The sequence below is a fragment of the Salvia hispanica genome, chromosome 2 (assembly GCF_029641045.1).
Source record: "Salvia hispanica isolate PSC_SH4W2 chromosome 2, Shi_PSC_v1, whole genome shotgun sequence".
In the NCBI taxonomy this organism is placed as follows: domain Eukaryota; kingdom Viridiplantae; phylum Streptophyta; class Magnoliopsida; order Lamiales; family Lamiaceae; genus Salvia; species Salvia hispanica.
In genome coordinates this window covers 41,044,121-41,062,318 of record NC_142693.1, presented here as the reverse complement: position 1 = coordinate 41,062,318, position 18,198 = coordinate 41,044,121, and the positions used below count along the sequence as shown (strand labels likewise).

At 33.2% G+C, this 18,198-nt stretch overlaps 1 protein-coding gene across 1 annotated transcript; it reads right to left on the bottom strand.

Annotated features, from left to right (window-relative positions):
* Positions 1–5,940: 5,940 nt before the first annotated feature.
* LOC125219090 (auxilin-related protein 2-like) lies at positions 5,941–12,568 on the bottom strand. The gene is made up of 8 exons (XM_048120961.2): positions 11,623–12,568; positions 8,681–10,331; positions 8,430–8,574; positions 8,236–8,333; positions 8,074–8,139; positions 7,306–7,395; positions 6,688–6,864; positions 5,941–6,498 (listed from the first exon to the last, which is right to left on the bottom strand). The coding sequence occupies exons 1-8, from the start codon at positions 12,177–12,179 to the stop codon at positions 6,460–6,462; spliced, it is 2,823 nt and encodes a 940-aa protein (XP_047976918.2). The 5' UTR covers positions 12,180–12,568; the 3' UTR covers positions 5,941–6,459.
* Positions 12,569–18,198: the final 5,630 nt, after the last annotated feature.

The following is an 18,198-nucleotide window of genomic DNA, read 5'->3' as shown; positions in this document are numbered from 1 at the left end:
TTTAAAATTTTAATTATATTATGTAGATGTATGTACATTTATCTTTTCTCCTACTTATTATGATGCATCTGATTAATAATTATTTGCTTTGATTATTACGTCAATTAGTATGTTAATTAGTTATTTAAATTTAATTAATTTATAAATTTTAAAATCTTGATAAAATAAATAATTTATCAAAATTTATATATATATTTTTTCTTTTTTTAACATCTTAAACTTTTTTAATAAGAAAATATGAATTGTATTATTTTATAGTACTAGTATTTACATGGGTTGTTCATTTAATTTATTATAGAGTGGGGTAAGAGATTCTTTTTAGAAATCGAAAATAATAGGTCGATAATATATGGCTTGAATATTTTCAAAATAATAAAGGAAATTGAATATGATTCTAAATTTCTAATCAATTTGACTACATTTGTTGGTGTAAAAAATGAATGTTTTATGGTAAATGAGTTTGCCTTTCATTTTTTTCTCTTTTGACCTTTTTTTAATGGAAATTTGACTTGATTTTTGTTATATTCCCATGGATTCTAACAATTAACTTATCTACAGATTGAAAGTACCTTTTGTGAAATAGTAGTATTACTAGAAAATAAGAAATCGAGAATATAACGCTTTTATTTATCATTTGTACTAAAACTCAATAATATTAAAGCACGCCTAATCAATTGAGTATCCATGCAGCTCCTTTTAACCTGTATTTCTAAAAGAAGAATCAGATTCTCAAACTTGTTAGTCTTTAAATAGACGAGGATGAGATTCAAAAAATTGAAATAAAAAATAAACATTAGTTACACTCAACATAAAATTGATAGTTGAATTAAAGTTTTAGACTTTGATGGCTAAGTTTAAAGCATTTCACACCAAACAGATCATAGAGGTTGTGACCAAATTATTATATCACACGCTTTACACGCGGTGGACCCCCACACAAATCAAATCAAAGAGTGGAAATGTTTTGTTTTTTGACAGATGTTCTACTGTCTTAGCGTATATTAGTAGTAATACGGAATATTTTATTTTTCAAATTATTCTCTTATGAAAATGGAAAAAACCAAGCTTTTGGACTGCACTGTCAATTTTTGCTACCGATTTAGGTTCAAACAATTTACTAGTAATATTTTTGTTTATCATTTATAGTTGAATGATGGATCTATTTACTTCAAATAAATAAAAAAAGCGACTACCATTTATAACTTTATAACTGAATGATGGATCTATTACTAAAATGAGACTTTAAATTGCAGATAAAATAAGTATTTTCTTTTCTAGTGAAACTAATAAGTCCGCAGGACATAATTCAATTGGTTGGAGGAGTAGATTTTCCCAAACTATTGTAACTGAATCATAAAAGTTGATTTCCTCTTTTTTTTTTCCAAAGACCATTTTAATTGTAACTCGAGAATATGCTTAATTATGTTTGGCAAAAATTTGTCAATTACAAATAAGCTGGCTAGGAAGAGAATGTGTCAGGACACCTGGCTAGAAACAAAAATGTTACTACTTGATTTTAAATTGAAAAATGTTTTGGAGATATAATGGCATTGCCATAATGAAGATAAAATAGTAATTATGTATTACTACCTCCATTCCCTAAAATTTGCTATATTTTGACCCGACACGAGTTTTAAGAAATGTAATGGAAAGTGAGTTGAAAAAGTTAGTGGGTTGTGAGTCCTACTTTTAAAGTATTAGTTTTATAATAAAATGTGAGTAGGAATGAGTTAGTGGAATATGAGGTCCACTACCAAAAATGGTAAAAGTAAAGTGTATCAAATTTTCATGGACGGACCGAAATGGTAATATGTATCAAATTTTCAGGGACAGAGGTAGTATATGATATTTTTATTTATGTTTTTACCTTTACATTAAAGTATTCATTAAATATACTTATTTAAGGACATTACACACTAATTATGCGTTTACAATTTTATTAGCATGCAATCCTCATAGTTGTGATGACAGTTTTTTATATCTTATTGCAATTATGTTAGGACACATGTTTAAAATTTTAAAATGTTGTAGTATTTCATTGAATCTATTTAGTGTACATTTATCCACCCAATAAAATAATGATATACTCCGTATTTATTAGAAGGGAACCATATAACAGATTTTCTATCAAATTAGTTTAGAGCTTTTATTTAAGAATTTTATAATTTTAATCTTTATTTTCAAAATATTTAATTTCTTTTAAAATCTTAATTTTTGAAACATTACATCGAATCTTAATAAAAAAAATAATCACATATTCTTAATTCATCTATTTAATATTCTAAAAATATAGAGTTTTTTTCTTTGTAAATTATTAGAGTTATAAGATCAATTGCTAACTAATTAGCAATTCCAAACTAAGACTAAATCTTAGCCATTAGATTAGAAGATCTAGTGGTTGAAATAATGTCACATGGATTATATTTTTAATTAAGAAAATAAATAAATAAAATTAGAGGGTATTAATGTCAATTCCCTCTCATTAAACTCATCTTAAAACTTTAAATTTACGTAACTCTCTCGATTTAAATTATTTTTTCGCAAAAAATATATCAAATTAAAGATAACTTTATAAGGATTCCAACGAGATTTCAATTTAATATGTTCCGACAACGTTCGGATGATGAAATTTGATCTTTTTTATTTTAGTTTCGTAAATGTTGATAACCAGATTTTTATCAACAAATACATCGAAAAATCTCAATAAATCCATTTTAAAATCTCAATAAATATGTGTTGATATTTTCTTGTACTAGTGTTGATATTCTTATGCCATATTGTTGATATTTGTAATACACTACGTTGATATAAAAAAACATTCACGAAAATTATCATATGATAACATAATAACGATATTACCCTTTTGTTGATATTTTGTCTACTATTTATTGAGATTCGTAAGATTTAATCTCATCCACTTATTTTAAACTATAAGGGTGAAGATTTGGTATTGATTTTGGATTAGAGTGCTATAAGCATTAGAATATGACCCTTATGCAATAAATTAAAATTTGATACATAGCGGAGTATATAATAATCATACTGATTGAGTTTTTGGAAATGATTTTAATTCTTTACGTTCAAAATTTAATTTATTTAATTCTTAATAATTGGAATGCTATAATCGAACATCTAAAAACAATAATCACATGTTCTTAACTCGCCTATTTGCTATTTTGAGTTATATTCTATTTTTTCTAGTATAAATTATTACTATAATTCTTCGCTCGGTTCACTATATCATGCAACAAACTAAAATTTGATATATGATAGTACTAATACTAGTTGAGTTTGCAGTTTTGATTTTAAAAACTTTTGTAATTTTAATTTTAATTCTTCTAAATTCTAAAATTTTAGTTATTGTAAATTCTTAATTTTCGAAATGTCACAACTAAATCAATAATCACTTATTTTAGAAAAAATTAAAACATGTGATTGTTTATATTCTTAATTTTTAATATCAGTTAGTAGTTGATATATAATAGAAGTACACTAAAATGAATTAAAATGTGAATAGAAGTCTCATCAATTATTTTTATTTTAAACAATTCCTAATATTATGGAATCTAATCTTATTCATTATTTTGGAAACGATAGTAACATATATCTTGATATATACATGTGGTCATTTTTACAACTTAAAAATTTAATAGTTTTATAATAATAAAATAATTTGAATGCAAATATATTATTTCAGTGTGATAACAATTAAGAAATTGAGTGCAAATACATGTAGTTGTTTTCATAACTTATAATTTAAAGGGAAATTGGTCTCTAAAACCATGAACTTTGCCTAAAATTTGGTATTTCCCATGAACTTTGAAATTGGTATATAATATCACGAACTTGTTTGGTATTTCCCACGGCATGTTTATTACTATATTTGACTAACTTACGAGGCTTTTATCATACTTGACACAATTAAATCAACGTGGTTTTCAACGTGACTTTTTATGCTACGTGTTATGAACTTAAAAAGTGGTTTCAAATATTATAAAACATATCACGGTTGCCTATATTAAATAAGATTTTGATGAAAATATCTTATTTGAGTGAGTTCGGGAAATACCAAACAAAATGCAAAGTTCGTGATATTATATACCAATTTCAAAGTTCATGGGAAATATCAAATTTTAGGCAAAGTTCATGGTTTTAGAGACCAATTATCCTAATTTAAATGATTACTTGTTACTAATAAAATAATTTGATGTGAATGACTATTTTTTTTGAATGATAACAATATATATATATAATTGTTTATATAACTTAAAATTTAAATATTACTATTTAATATAATTTTAATTTATTTAATACATTAGACATCAAGTATTTTTTATAACTTACAAATTTTGTAACTATTTGATAATAAAATAGTTAGATGACAATTACTATTATAATTATAATTTACAAATTTAGTTGTTTAGAATTTTAACAATTATTTAATAATAAAATAATTAAATGTAAATACTCATTATTATTTTGTTGGATATCAATAAGAAACTAAGTAGCGAAAATAGTTGAGATTTGGTTAAAGTTTTAATTAAAAAACGTTAATCTTAATTGATAGTACTAACTATGTATTAATTAGTTATAGATATAGATAATTAATTTGATTAGTTTAATTTTATTAGTTTTCATTTCCTGATAAACAGTTATTTTCCTTTTATCTAAAATAAGGGTATATTAGTACATATTTATATTAAAATTATGGAAAATTGACATAAGGGCATTATAGCATAGAGACATTATGTCTCTAAATCACTACTCTTTTAAATTTATGTTCCAATCACTGCCGTGTAGATTTTAGAAATTTTATGATTTTTTTAGTGGTCGTTATAAAGCTTTTTAAATTGAAATAGAATCAACAGTTTTCAATCAATATATTCATTAATCAATCATAAATATCTTTGATCAACGCTAGATAGCAATTAAATTATTAGTCTATTACCAATTGAATTTGCTTCAATTAGTGGAGTATTTCATTGCGCATGGATAGCGTCAAATTTAACTGACAAAATATTCCCTCCCATCTTCGAATGTATCCCATATTTTCTTTTCCGATTCATCATCATTACATATCTTATTTCCTTACATTCCAATAACTTTTGCACATACTTTCCTCTTAATTGGGACAGATATTAGCAAACGAGGAAGTATTTGTAGTTCGAACTAAATTGGATCTCTTATGCAATATTCAATTTAGATAACAAGATTGATTAGGATAAATATTAGTGTTATACTACTAGAATCGTATAAAGAACGGGAATAAAAATTAAAACTAAGTAGTGTTTACAAGGTACAAATTCTATTAACAGAAATGGTCTTAGCATGAAATTGGAGTCTTTATGCTGAAATGTTATAGTGGTAGTTTACCTAAAGAGAGTTTTAAAAAATATCTGAAAAGATTTTTCGGATGGTATAATGCAAACAACAATGTTTACATAAATCATATTCACGATACTCTATTCCTCGACATAAAAGCGTGCACAATACTCTATTCCTCAACATAAAAGCGTGAAAGTACTTGTGAACAACACAAATTTTAATGCAAAATCGATAAAGTAAGAAAAAAAAGATTGTTAACATATTGTTAAACAAAAATGAGATTCGGCCCAATCTCACTATAGAGAAAATTTAACATCAATAGATATAGACTAATTTTAGGGGCAATTTGGTACTGAAGATAAATAAATCAAACATGATAAAAACATACATTTTAGGTAATTTTTAATCGTGTATCTTCAAAATTAGTTATCTATCGAGCAAACTAAAATGGAAAACATTTATTTTGTGGACCACTGGAGTACTGAATAGTGACAACACTAGGTCATATCTTACACTCCAAGTTGAATTGTCAAATGAATACTATTAAATCCTTATACAGCAAGCACGTCGCAAGAAGAATCCAAAAAAATCATTCAAAATCTCAACCACAAAATCTCAACTGAACAAGAATCTCATTATATTCAAAATCATACAAAAACAAACCAAATTTATATGCACCTTCAGATAAATCTCAACACAATAATAATACAAGGAGAATTCATTAATATTCTGAGTACTCAACAGCTCAGACATAATAATGCAAATGAATAGCTAAAGAAATCAGCAAAAGAAGAAAGAAAAAAAATAATAAAGGCAAAAGATGAATGATATAACAACCAAAGGTAACTTAAATTGTTCCACAGCACCACAAGAACTGAAAAACAACCACTTAACTTTTGCTTGGATCTTCGATGTTGACATCAATATACATCGAGCATACATGTACACGCCATTCGAGCATACCCGCAGCATGGAGGTCTCTTTTCTCAACCAGCACTTTGCAACAAGCAAAAGAAAGCACAAAAATGTAGGTGCATCATCGCACCTCTAGATTGAGAGCAGGGAGAGAATCTCATCCGTCGAATGGCAAGGTTGAGAGGTAGATGACTTGAGTACAAGAATTTGTGGCAGTATTTAGAAGAGCTCCTCTGAGTTGAATTTATTCCAAGCTTCCTATTAGGGCAAATTAAACTCGATATCAATGGAGTTTCTAGCAGAAAGTAAATAGTGTCTGAAGATGAATACCCAAAATTATTTCCCAGCTTACCATGTTTGTGCTCAATAATTAATCAAACATGCAACATGTGGATTTTTTAGATAAGAGTTTTCGGAAATGGTAAAACCTCATCATAAGAAGAGTACCTTTAGCAGGTCAAACACCTTTTCAGCAATGTATTTCTGTTGGAGAGTAGCACCCTTTTGCTGTACCTTGTCGGGATGAATGCAAAGAGTGGCTTTCCTATAAACCTTTTTAACGGAGGCACCAGTGATCAAGTCTGTCAACGACACAGGCTGCCAGCCACATTCAGGCCAAAGCACCTGTCACCCAGGGTATACCCGGTTTGCATTTTATAACCATTTAGAAAATACCAATTTCATATTAATCTAAATAAAGCACACCCAAAATAGAACTATAGCCAGGTTAAGAATTCTGCCAATATCTAATACTCCCCCTGTCCCACCATAAGTGATTCGTATTTCTTTTTGGGACGTCCCATACTCCCATCTAAAATGAGTCATTCCCCTTTTTAGCAATAAACAACACATTCACTCTCTCTTACTGTTGAGATTCTCTCACCAACTTTATTCTCTCTACACTTCTCTACTTTATTCTCTATCCTACTTTATTCTCTCGCCAATTAACTCTTCAAACATCATTTTCTTAAATCCCGTGCCCAAAAGAATGCGGCTCATCGCAGGACGGAGGGAGACTATAATTTATAAAGATCGTATGTAAGATAGGAAGATAATCAAACACACATATTGCAACGTTGATAGCAGCGCACGCAAATTTGTTTCCTTTCCAGCTGCCCAACGCTTGATTTCAAAATCTAAGGTCTCAGCAATCCTCTGCAACCAAATAAGATTGTGGTTAAATTGATGGAACACCTCACACACAGAAGACATATCAAAAGGAGTAGCTTGAGTTTGCAATCAGACATTTCGTGAAAAAAAAAAACTAAAAAATACTAATACTTTTCGATAAAAAAGTACACTAATTTCAAATGGTTATTTACTTAGTTTTCAACTGAAACTCGTACTTTATCAAGTGTGGATGTATTCCTCTTCAGAAGATGAGAACATAAAGGGGAAAAAGTATTAGCATATTGATACTTGATAGAGATGAAATCTGTAGATTTCTTGTTTAGATATTATAAATTGTTAGGAATATTGTATTCAAGCCTATCCTTTAGACTATTATAATTAGTTAGGAGTCTTCATTAGTTCTTATGAATAGGGCTTTGTATTCTTCCGTTTAATTGTTCAGAATTATATTAAGATTTCAGCTTGATAGCAGTGGCCTTTTCAGAGGATAGCCTCTTAGTCATAGGATGAGAGTTATCTTTATCTTTGTTTATTTTCTGCCTTATGTTTTCCTTCTTTTGGTTCTTCCTTTTTCGATATTTTTTATTCTTGTTCCAGCAGTACACCATAGGCCTTTTCTAATACACATGAATCCTTTGAAGGTACATAAGCAATTAGCTATGTATTCACGAGAAAATATCAACTTTTGTTTCAGAAACTCACATGTCTTTCTTCTTGTTCCCTCTGAGCTTGAAGGTCCCGCTGATTTTTTTCAGCCAATGCTTTGGCCTAAAACCACACGATCAACAACTCAATAATAGAAATAATAGAATGAAGAATGACAAATAGAAGATGAAGAAAATTCTAAAGTAACATAGCGTATACCGCTCTCTCTTGAGTGCGTTGATGGCGTTCCATTCTGGCTCTTCTTCTCTCTTCATTTTCTCCTTCAACTTCCGGAAATTCTCCAGATGTTGTAGTAGCTTTGGAAGCAAAGTAATTCCCATGGGACAACAGTCAGCGACAAACAAATGCTAAACAGCATTTTGACGTTAAAATGACATGACAAGGTGATATACCTCCAAAAATAGAAGATAGGTCATCAACAAAGTTGCTAGTGGAAGAAGCTTTCTTTAAGTTAGACGATGCCCCAGTTGATGGCGGCGTCCTCCTTGCAGCGTCAGACTCACCCTTGCTCTGAAACTGTTGATCAAAGAAAGGATCCTAAAACATAAACAAAGAGAAGAATACGACTTAGTGTCAATGCAAAACCTAATGAATAGGATCAATAACTGTGATATGTAACTGAAATTCATGCATTAACCCTTACAGTTGAGCTTGTTCTTGCTCTTGGTACACTGCTTGCTCGATTCATGCTGAAAAATGATTCTAAATCATTGTCGTTCTTTTGTTGATTCATCTTTGCAGCTGAGGCAGCCCTTTCTCGAGCTTCTGCAGCAGCTCTCTCCCGAGCTTCTGCAGCAGCTCTCTCCCGAGCCTCTGCTGCAGCCCTTTGAACAGCAGCTCGTTCAGCTTGGCGCCTCGCATCTGCTTCTGCCCTTACTGCTGCAGATCTTTCCCGCGCTTCTTTCTCCCTAGCTTCTGCAGCAGCCCTTTCCCTAGCTTCTGCAGCAGCCTTCTCCGCCCTTCCTTTAGCTTCTGCTGCAGCTCTTTCGCGGGCTTCAGTTTGTGCCCTCTGAACTGCTGCTCTTTCCGCGCGTCCTCGGGCTTCAGCATTCGCTTTCTCAACAGCAGCCCTTTCAGCTTTTAATCGAGCTTCAGCAGTCGCTCTTTCACGTGCCTCGGCTGCTGCTCTTTCACGAGCTTCCCTGGTAGCCCTTTCTACAGCTTGCCTAGCCTTCTCCCTCTCAATCTCTCTTAATTTCTCCCTTTCAAGTCTCCTTTGCTCCTTTTCTTCCTCTTCCTTCTGTCTCCTTTCACGATTTAATCTCTCTTGACTTTCCCTATATTCCTCCTGGCTACCTTGTTCATCATTCTCAATTGGCCCAGGCTCTCTATTTCTGGAAGCTTTTGCATGTTCTCTTTCACGGACTTCCTTAGCATGTCTGAATTTAGCCTCTGCTTTGTCCATAGCATCCTTCATAGCAGCAGCTGATGCAGCTGCGGCAGAGAAATCATTGGTCTCTGTACCGTGGTGTAGATTGGCACTTTCGTCGAAACTGTTATGTGACCTACCACTGGCAAAGTCATCAAGCTCATCAAACTGTGAGACGGGAGGGCTCTTGGCAGAAGGCCTGGTTTGGGGGTGTTGATTATAATTTGATGATGATACAAACCCATCACTCTGCTTTTGGAAACTGGAAGTAAAAGAACCTGTTTCTGACATTGAAGCTTGTCGAGTTATGGGTGGAGGTGGTCGTGATGGTGGTGGAGCAGCAGTGGGTTGTGTAAAAAGAGGAATCTCTGATACAGTCAGCCATACTTCATCAGACTTATTTCCTTGTCCAGATGTAGGAGACATATCAACCTCTGAGACCGTTTCATAATATTGGGGAGGAGAAGTTTGACCAGAAGGTTTTTGAAAATCTGAAGAAACATTTGGCACGTCAAACAAGGGAGGTTCCTGATCTACAGGAACATTGTTCATGTTGTTGCTCTCCGAAAATCCAAAATAAGAGTTCTCCATCGGTTCTCTGGCAGTAGCAGGTTTGGGTGTTTCAGATCGAGAAGGACTCCCACCCTTCTCTCTTTTATCCTTTCCAGAGGAAAATGATGCAGGTTTTGCAAAAGTGCTGAGAGGATCTATGTAATCAAATGCTCCTCCACTACCAGATGAAACTTCAGCCCTCGTGCTCCTAGATTTATTAAATTTACTAATTTCATCAAGAGGATCTTTAGGTACTGTGAACGATGAGTGTTGTGTCGAACTTGACTCCAGAACTACAAAAGGATCATCCAAGCCATTCTTTAAGCCAGAATTTGGCATAGAACTCCATCCTGACTCTGGTACTGATCTGGTTCTACAAGGAAAGCAAAGAAGCTTCAATGGCGCCTGGTAGTAATTTATTTATTCTAAACCTTATTTCAGAGAATCTTAGTAAACATAAATTAGCCAGAATGAAACAGTATTATCAGCCCCGACAGTGATAAATATATTGGGAAATTTACATAAGTGTAATTCTGTGTGTGGTCAGAGAAGGGGCAGTTCAAGGAATTCTCTCAATTTGGGTTACATAATTCAATTAAAATCCACAATGAGGTATCCAATAGTAAATCCAAATCTATCCAAATCTAACCTTGACGTGTCAATTGTACAAAAACATGGGAGTTCATTGTGTCAAGTTGTCAATCAATTCTCCTTACTCCAAATTCTTTCCTACAACTAGTAAGTAGTAAGATGACTACAGATTATGAAAGTATTTCTTTTGCAAGAGAGGACTACTGGAATCTAGTAACATTAACTGCAACAGACAGACTAGTTCCCTTTCAGGCAATTGATCTTGATTCACATGACATATCTGCACCACCCAAAATAAACTGCCTGTTCTTAGCTGATTGCTGATTATTCAACAGTTGGTGATTCTAAGTTACTAGTACTACTTAATGGCAATTTTTTATTGCGGAAGAAACAAAAATGAAGTGATATCCAGCCATATGAAATCAGGGGCAAAGCACATGAAAGATTGAAAACTGTATCAGTTGTAGACATGAATCCCGTCCTTCATTCAGACCCATAAAGAACCAAATGGATTTCTATCATAACTCTCCTTCCCTTTAAAACCATTGATGTGTACATCAAGCTAGAAGGACATTGTACATTACTAAACCAACCAAGAGTTCATATTTGTGAAACCATGATGGATATTTCAGCTAACATGAACTCTGTGAGCAAAAATTACTAATTTTGTAACATCATATATAACTCAAACAGCAATAATTTCCGACAACTGCAAGGTAATCTTTAAAGCCTTGGTCTTTTTTACCATAATACAGAAACATCAAGATGACATACGCCAAACAAGCAAATTGATGCTGGAAAAATACTGCAATCACATGTTCATATTTACTAGCATCAACAAAAATTCTACCGCATTTACAGGTGACACGTATTAATAATACATGAATTTGCAATCAACCAAAAATGAGACATAATATCAGAAACCAACAACAAAAGAAACTCATTGTGTATTCAGGCCATAGCAATATCAATCGAACACTTATTTAGTGCGCCACATATTGCATACTTGGGCCAACAAACTAATGTGAAGACGAATCAGAGAGTGAACACATAATCAGATCTTCAGAATTTACCTGTCTCTAACAGGGGAATTGCTACTCGCAAACCCAGCAAATAAATCATCATAGCCCTTCGAACTTGAGCTGCTTTTAGCACCACTACTAATGTTTTCATCCCCCACTTTTTCCTTCCTCCCCAAATTCCCCAACAAATCATCATATTCCCTATTTGGACCATTGCCCATTGAAGGCGAGGACATGGACACAAACACGTCATCGTCAAATTTCACAGAAGGGGGCGGGGATTTGCTCTTCAATCCGGGGAGCCCATCGAATATATCCTCATCGTATACCGGCTTATCATACACCGGCATCGATGATTTATTGCTACTACCATTCTTCGGCTGTTCAGCCGCAGCAGATGACTTGAAGATTGAATCATAGTCAAAATCGCTCTGCTTGTTCATGCCACCGAAGTTTGAGCTGGAGGTGTACTTTGGCTGGCCGCCGAAGACGTCGCTAAACAATGGATCGTCCATCGATCGACGCTCCGGCGCATTAGACCGCATCGGATTGGATTTCCCCCGAGCTCCCAATCCAAAATCGCGGGCGAGCACATCCAGATCGTCCATCCGAATAAATAAAAAAGCGGCAGATCTAATTTGGAAAATGACCCCAGCCAGCAACCAAAATTGGCTGGATCCGGAAAAAATCGAGCACGATCGGATGTGGAAAATGCTCCAATCAGATGGATTTCACCTTGATTGTGAATGGATGCTCGTTGGAGTGATGATCGCGGTCTCAATTGAGCCTTCGGCGGAGGGAAATCTGAACCTATACGCACAGAAAATGGTGCATGTATAGGCAGAGATCAGTGGGGCAATTAACTGTTGCAACTTGGGAAATGGAAAGAGAGGAGACGAAATTCGATTTAGGGTTTTCAAATTTTTCTCTCAAGGATAAAATATCTCTCTCTCTATATCCTTGTTCTTCGCTGTCCGACTCTCTCCATTGCCAATTTAATTTAAGTTTTTCTTGTTTCATTTTTGTCATTTAATTTATGTCCGTGTTTGCAAAAGTAGACTTGACTTTCTAGTTTCTATTAAACTGAAAATTCACTACACAATTTACCTTGAGCTAATTATATGGATTTATAGTACATCTAATTAGATTCATTAATGGATACAATCATTTATTTACAACGCAATTTGTGATTAAATCTACGTGTCGCCGTGTCGCCTTAATTGGAGAAAGTTAAGATCGTTTTGCGAAAGTTGCGCATTCCAGAGAGTTTAACCAGGCCGAGCGTTTTGAAGATAGAGGACTGCCCGACTAAGCTTTTCGGGGATTCACACTCGAGAGCAATGTTTTAAAAATCGGACCGGCGAGCGAACCGACGAGGCTACTGGTTCACGGTTCAACTGGTTCAACTGGTCCAACCGGTCGAACCATCGGTCGAACCGTTTTACTGTAGCATATATATATATATATATATGAGTATATAATTAAATACATATTTATTATAAAATATTTGATTTCAAAACATGTTAATTAACAAGCATTAATGCAATATATAATTTAATTTCAAATAATATATAGATATATAAGTATAGATAAAGCATATATATATACCAATTATTAACGAGTAATACCAATAATATAAAAATACATATTCATATGTTTATTATATTATGTATTAATTTTCATGTTATGAACACTTCTTCCATTATATATACTTGTTATTTTATTTTCAATCTAAGCATCAGTAATTAAAACTTTATTTGAAAGTTAATTAAGATTTATTAATTTTAGTTATGATATAAAATATGTATATAGCTTTTAATTATATATACAAGTAGTATATAGTTGATTGTTGATAGTTGATATAATATGAAGTAGTACATATTAACAAAACAAACTATCCCATATTGAAAAAATAAAGGCAAAAGATTGTACAAGATGACTATAAAACAAGCTTTTCATCCCACATTGAAAAATGAAAGAACAATCTTGTGGAATACTTCTATAAAGAAAGACACAAATGATTTTTTAAGCTAGATTTTATAAATTCATAGGCCCAATACAAGTATGGGTTAATATAAAATAAAAGTTTAGTGTAAATTTTTTTTAAATTGATTTTTAATTCATTTTTAAAAATCAAAAAATTTGGTAACCGGTTCAACCGGTTCCCGGTTTCCGGTCCAACCGGCCGGTTCACCTAGTCCAAAACGGCTCAACCCTCCGCCGGTTTTATATGGTCAATCGGACCGGAAAGGTCACCGGTTTGCGGCTGAACCGGTCCGACCGGCCTATCCAAACCGGTTTTTAAAACACTGCTCGAGGGAGTCTTCAAGCTCGGGCAATCTAAGGGCTTGATTTGGCCTGGATCCTTTTTTTATACGGACTTGTTTTATTTTTGTTTTATATGTACTCCTAATATAAAAAGTCATATTAGAGTTTTTCCCCACCAACTTTTGAACATTGTAAAACCCTAGAAACTCTCTAAGATCTTCCTCTTCAACTTTGAAGATCTTTTGTCAGGCTAAGATTAATGTTAAAGTATATTTTACTAGTTCTTATGTTGCTAGTTTAGTGAGTCATTTAGGTTTTTGCTTAGTGAGTAAAATTTGGGCTATAATCATTTCATTGTCTTGGAGAATCTCCAAGGTTTCGAACCAGTAATCTAATTCATAGCACTTTCACATTCTTTATCCACCGTAACTATTTTAAATGTATCTTTTTTTTTTTGTTTTTGTTGGATTATTTTGAATATTGCAACTATGACAAGGATGCCTTATTGGTATTTTGAAAGAAGCTGTGGAGGTGGAATATTATGCATTACCAATAAAGAAAGTTGTATTCTTCAACTATGCAATAATATAATCTAGCTTCGCCCCCATGTAGTGGTATAATTGTTCATCTGAAGTACAAAATTGTAAAAGTGAAATATTCAGAAGGAGTATCGCAAATATGATTCATTTGTCTAGCATCTCAAATTTACTTTGTATCTTTTTCCCAGCAAGAAAAAAGATAAGGTAACTGGTGAGCAGTGTTGAAAGTTCGAGTAATGAAATTCGATGCCAGTTATGCCATCACAAAAGATGCAAATGAAGACACAACTTTCCAAGAAGATGGAGTGTAAGTTAATGACATTTATAATGATAAATTTGTAGAACCTCCACGTTATGACCCTAGTGGTGCAATGGTTCTAATTTTGAGAGAGATTGCAGAAGATGAAGAAAAAAAAGAAGAAGAGGATGACGATGACGAAGACGAAGAATAAAGTTTTCAATCCATGTTGGCCTCATTTTAATGCCTTCTTCTTTAATTTAATTGAATTTAATAATATTTCGAACTTTATAAATAACCATTTTATTGTTAGTAAGGACATGCTTGATAAGATAGTAATATCAAGATAAAGAATTATATGCGGGTATTTTTAATTGTTTGATAACATATTTAAGCTTAACTCAAAGCATTACATAAGATAAGAGCCCGCCTCAATCTTGCCAAAATGATAACTTTAACCATGTTTATGTAACCAACCAATTTGTCAAGTTAAGCAATTGTTATATAATACTACAAAAATTTAGATAATTTCTAATTTCTTTTCTATTACACAATAAAGCAAAAAATCTTATCTCTGCATATTTGGACATGAAGCCTATGCCTGCTTAATCGGTTCTCCGGTTCTCGGGCACCCGCAATCGGAACCGGAACCAGAACCGGCCGGGCAATTGAGGAAGCGGGAACCGGAAAACTCGTTCCGATTCCGGTACTAGTTCTAATGTTCTAAAAAATTTTGGTTCCGGTTCTACCCGGAACAGACCGGTTCTTACCCGGAACCGAATAATAAATCAATTTTAGATTTTCAATTTTAGATTCTAATAGTATTACAAATATCAAATATAAATATAGTACTCCCTCCGTTTCTTCATAGTTGAGTCATTTTTTCATTTCGGAAAGTTTCTTCATAGTTGAGTCATTTTTTCATTTCGGAAAGTTTCTTCATAGTTGAGTCATTTTTTCATTTCGGAAAGTTTCTTCATAGTTGAGTCATTTCCATATATGGTAACTTTTTTCTCTTTCTTACTTTACTCTCTCCTACTTTATTCTATCTACTTTATTTACTTTATACTTTATTCTCTCTACTATTTCCTTTCTCTTACTTTTTGATCTATTTATTTAACACACCCAACATTCATTTCTAAACCTCCGTGCCGAAAAGTTCCACCTCAACTATGAAGAAACGGAGGGAGTACATAACTTTTCCTAATAAATAATACTTCCTCCGTCCCACATTTATAGTCACATTAAGTTATGGCACGGGTTTTAAGGAATTGGTGGAGTGTGTAATTAATGAAGTGAGAGGTGAAGTGTGTAATAAATGAAATGAGATGATAAAGTGAAATGATAGAGTGTGTAATAAATGAAGTGGGACGATAAAGTGTGTAATAAATGAAGTGAGTTGGTTGAAGGTGGGTCCCTTTTTGACTTTTTGGTTTTTTATTTTTGTTTTGATTTGTTTTAATGTAGATAATGACATTTGGGTGTAATTTTAGTGAATAATGGGGTAAAATTTTATGTCCAAATATGGAAAGTTCTAAATGTGACTATAAATGTGGGACGGACTTTTATGGCAAAATGTGACTATAAATCTGGGACGTAGGGAGTAATCGAATATCAAATATAAATATGGTTCATAACGTTTCCTAATAAATAATAATATTATATTTATAGGATGTTAGTATCTTACGATAAGTTTAAGTTTCTCCTATTTATTATATACCCCAACCTTTTCTATTCACGCCTCCATCCCGCACACGATCATTCGATCACACTCTCAATCTCTCACGCCGCTAACCCTCCTCATTCACTCACCGGCGGATCTAGGGGGCAGGAGGGGGCGGTCGCCCCCTCCCAGCCGTTTGGAGTGCCTATATTTTCCCTTGAATCAAGCCGAAAATAGCATATCCGCTCTCTCCGTGGAGCGTGGAAATATACTTTGTTTTCATTAAATGTCATAAAAAACATCGTATTCTAATGGTTTAGTTATTAGGTTTTTCACTAAGAGGTCTAAAGTTCAACCCTCGACAAGAACATATTTTTTCCTTTCTTTATTTTTTTATTTATCAATTAATATTGCTTCTTATTATCAAAATAAAACCTTTAAATACTCTATGAAATAAATTTTTTTACTAAATTTACTAATTTGCATATACTCCGTATTATTTTGTTATATTTATATTTTAGTTAAAATTATTTTTAATACTTGTTTTAATCCTAAAATTTTTATAATTTGCGATCCAATTTACATCTTATTCTCTACTTAACAAAATAAACATTTAAATGTTTGTGAAATCTATATATTTATTACTTCACTTATATCACTTTTATATATAATATTTATAATGATTTTGAATGTATATAATATTTACAATAATTTTATGTTTTAGGATGAATAATAAGTACATATTTGCAAGCTAATACATGTTTATATTTTATTAACGAATCTAGTGATATTTAAATATTACTCCCTCCGTTTCACTTTAGGAGTCCCGGTTGAGTTGGGTGGGAGTTTTAAGAAAATGTTGGAGTTTGTAGAAAATGAGGGTGATAGTGGACTTTGGGACCCACTTTTTGGCCATTTTTAATTCAAATTTTATCCTCTTATAATGAAGTGCCAATTCTACCCTTAGATGATTTAAATAAAATTTTTATCTATATTTACTCCCCAAAAACTGCCGAAACATACCCTCTGGATTCAAATTTTTGTTATTCTCTTTTCGTTATTCTCATGTCCAATTTTTTTTTGTTATTCTCTTTGGCAAAATGAAATAACACTACTATTCCTAATAATTTAACTTTAATTTTTTTTTATATCCCAAACCTGCCAAATTAATATGAGTGAGAGACAATGGAAATGCATAACCGAATCAGGTACTACCGAGCAATTTGGGCACAAATCGGCACTGATTGACTCAAAATTGGAGTCAAGTGAATGATCTGCCGACGGTGGGAGAGTGGGTGGAGGTGACGGGGTGGGGCTCACCGAATCAGGTACTACCAAGCAATTCCGACACAAATCGGCACCGATCGACTTGAAATTGGAGTCAAATGAAAGATCGGCTGACGGTGGGAGAGTGGGTGGAGGTGACGGAGTGGGGCTCGCCGAATCAGGCACCACCAAGCAATTCTGGCACAAATCGGTGCCGATCGACTTGAAATTGGAGTCAAATGAAAGATCGGCCGACGGTTAGAGAGTAGGGCTCACCGAGAACTGAATTCAGGGACAACGGTGGAGAAGGTGTCCGTCTCCGTTTGATGGCGGCGGCGTTTGGTGGTGGGAGACATGACAAAGCGGTGGTGGTGGTGATGGCGGCCGCGAGAGGAATAAGGGCTTCGTAGAGAGGGGAGCAGTGGTAGAATTAGAGATCGAAGAGAGTGGGTAGAGGCGTAGAGCAGAAGTGATGAGTAAGAAATGGGTGTGGGGGAGTTAACGGGGGATGGGGGGAGTGTTTAATCAAATGTATTTTTTATTTTTGTTTAATGGCACTGTTGGTAATTAATTGGAAATTGAAGGGTAATTGTTATCTACAAAAATGGAATGTCCATCCGAGACTCCTAAAGTGGGACGTCCCAAAGTAGTAA

What these genes read in the sequence shown, in the direction of transcription:
- LOC125219090 (XM_048120961.2), bottom strand. Translation starts at nt 12,179, where the DNA reads ATGGACGATCTGGATGTGCTCGCCCGCGATTTTGGATTGGGAGCTCGG. An exon ending in GAGCAAGAACAAGCTCAACT is followed by an intron (nt 8,575 to 8,680) that starts GTAAGGGTTAAT and finishes TTTATGTTTTAG; the next exon opens with GATCCTTTCTTTGATCAACA. An exon ending in CCTATCTTCTATTTTTGGAG is followed by an intron (nt 8,334 to 8,429) that starts GTATATCACCTT and finishes TTGCTTCCAAAG; the next exon opens with CTACTACAACATCTGGAGAA.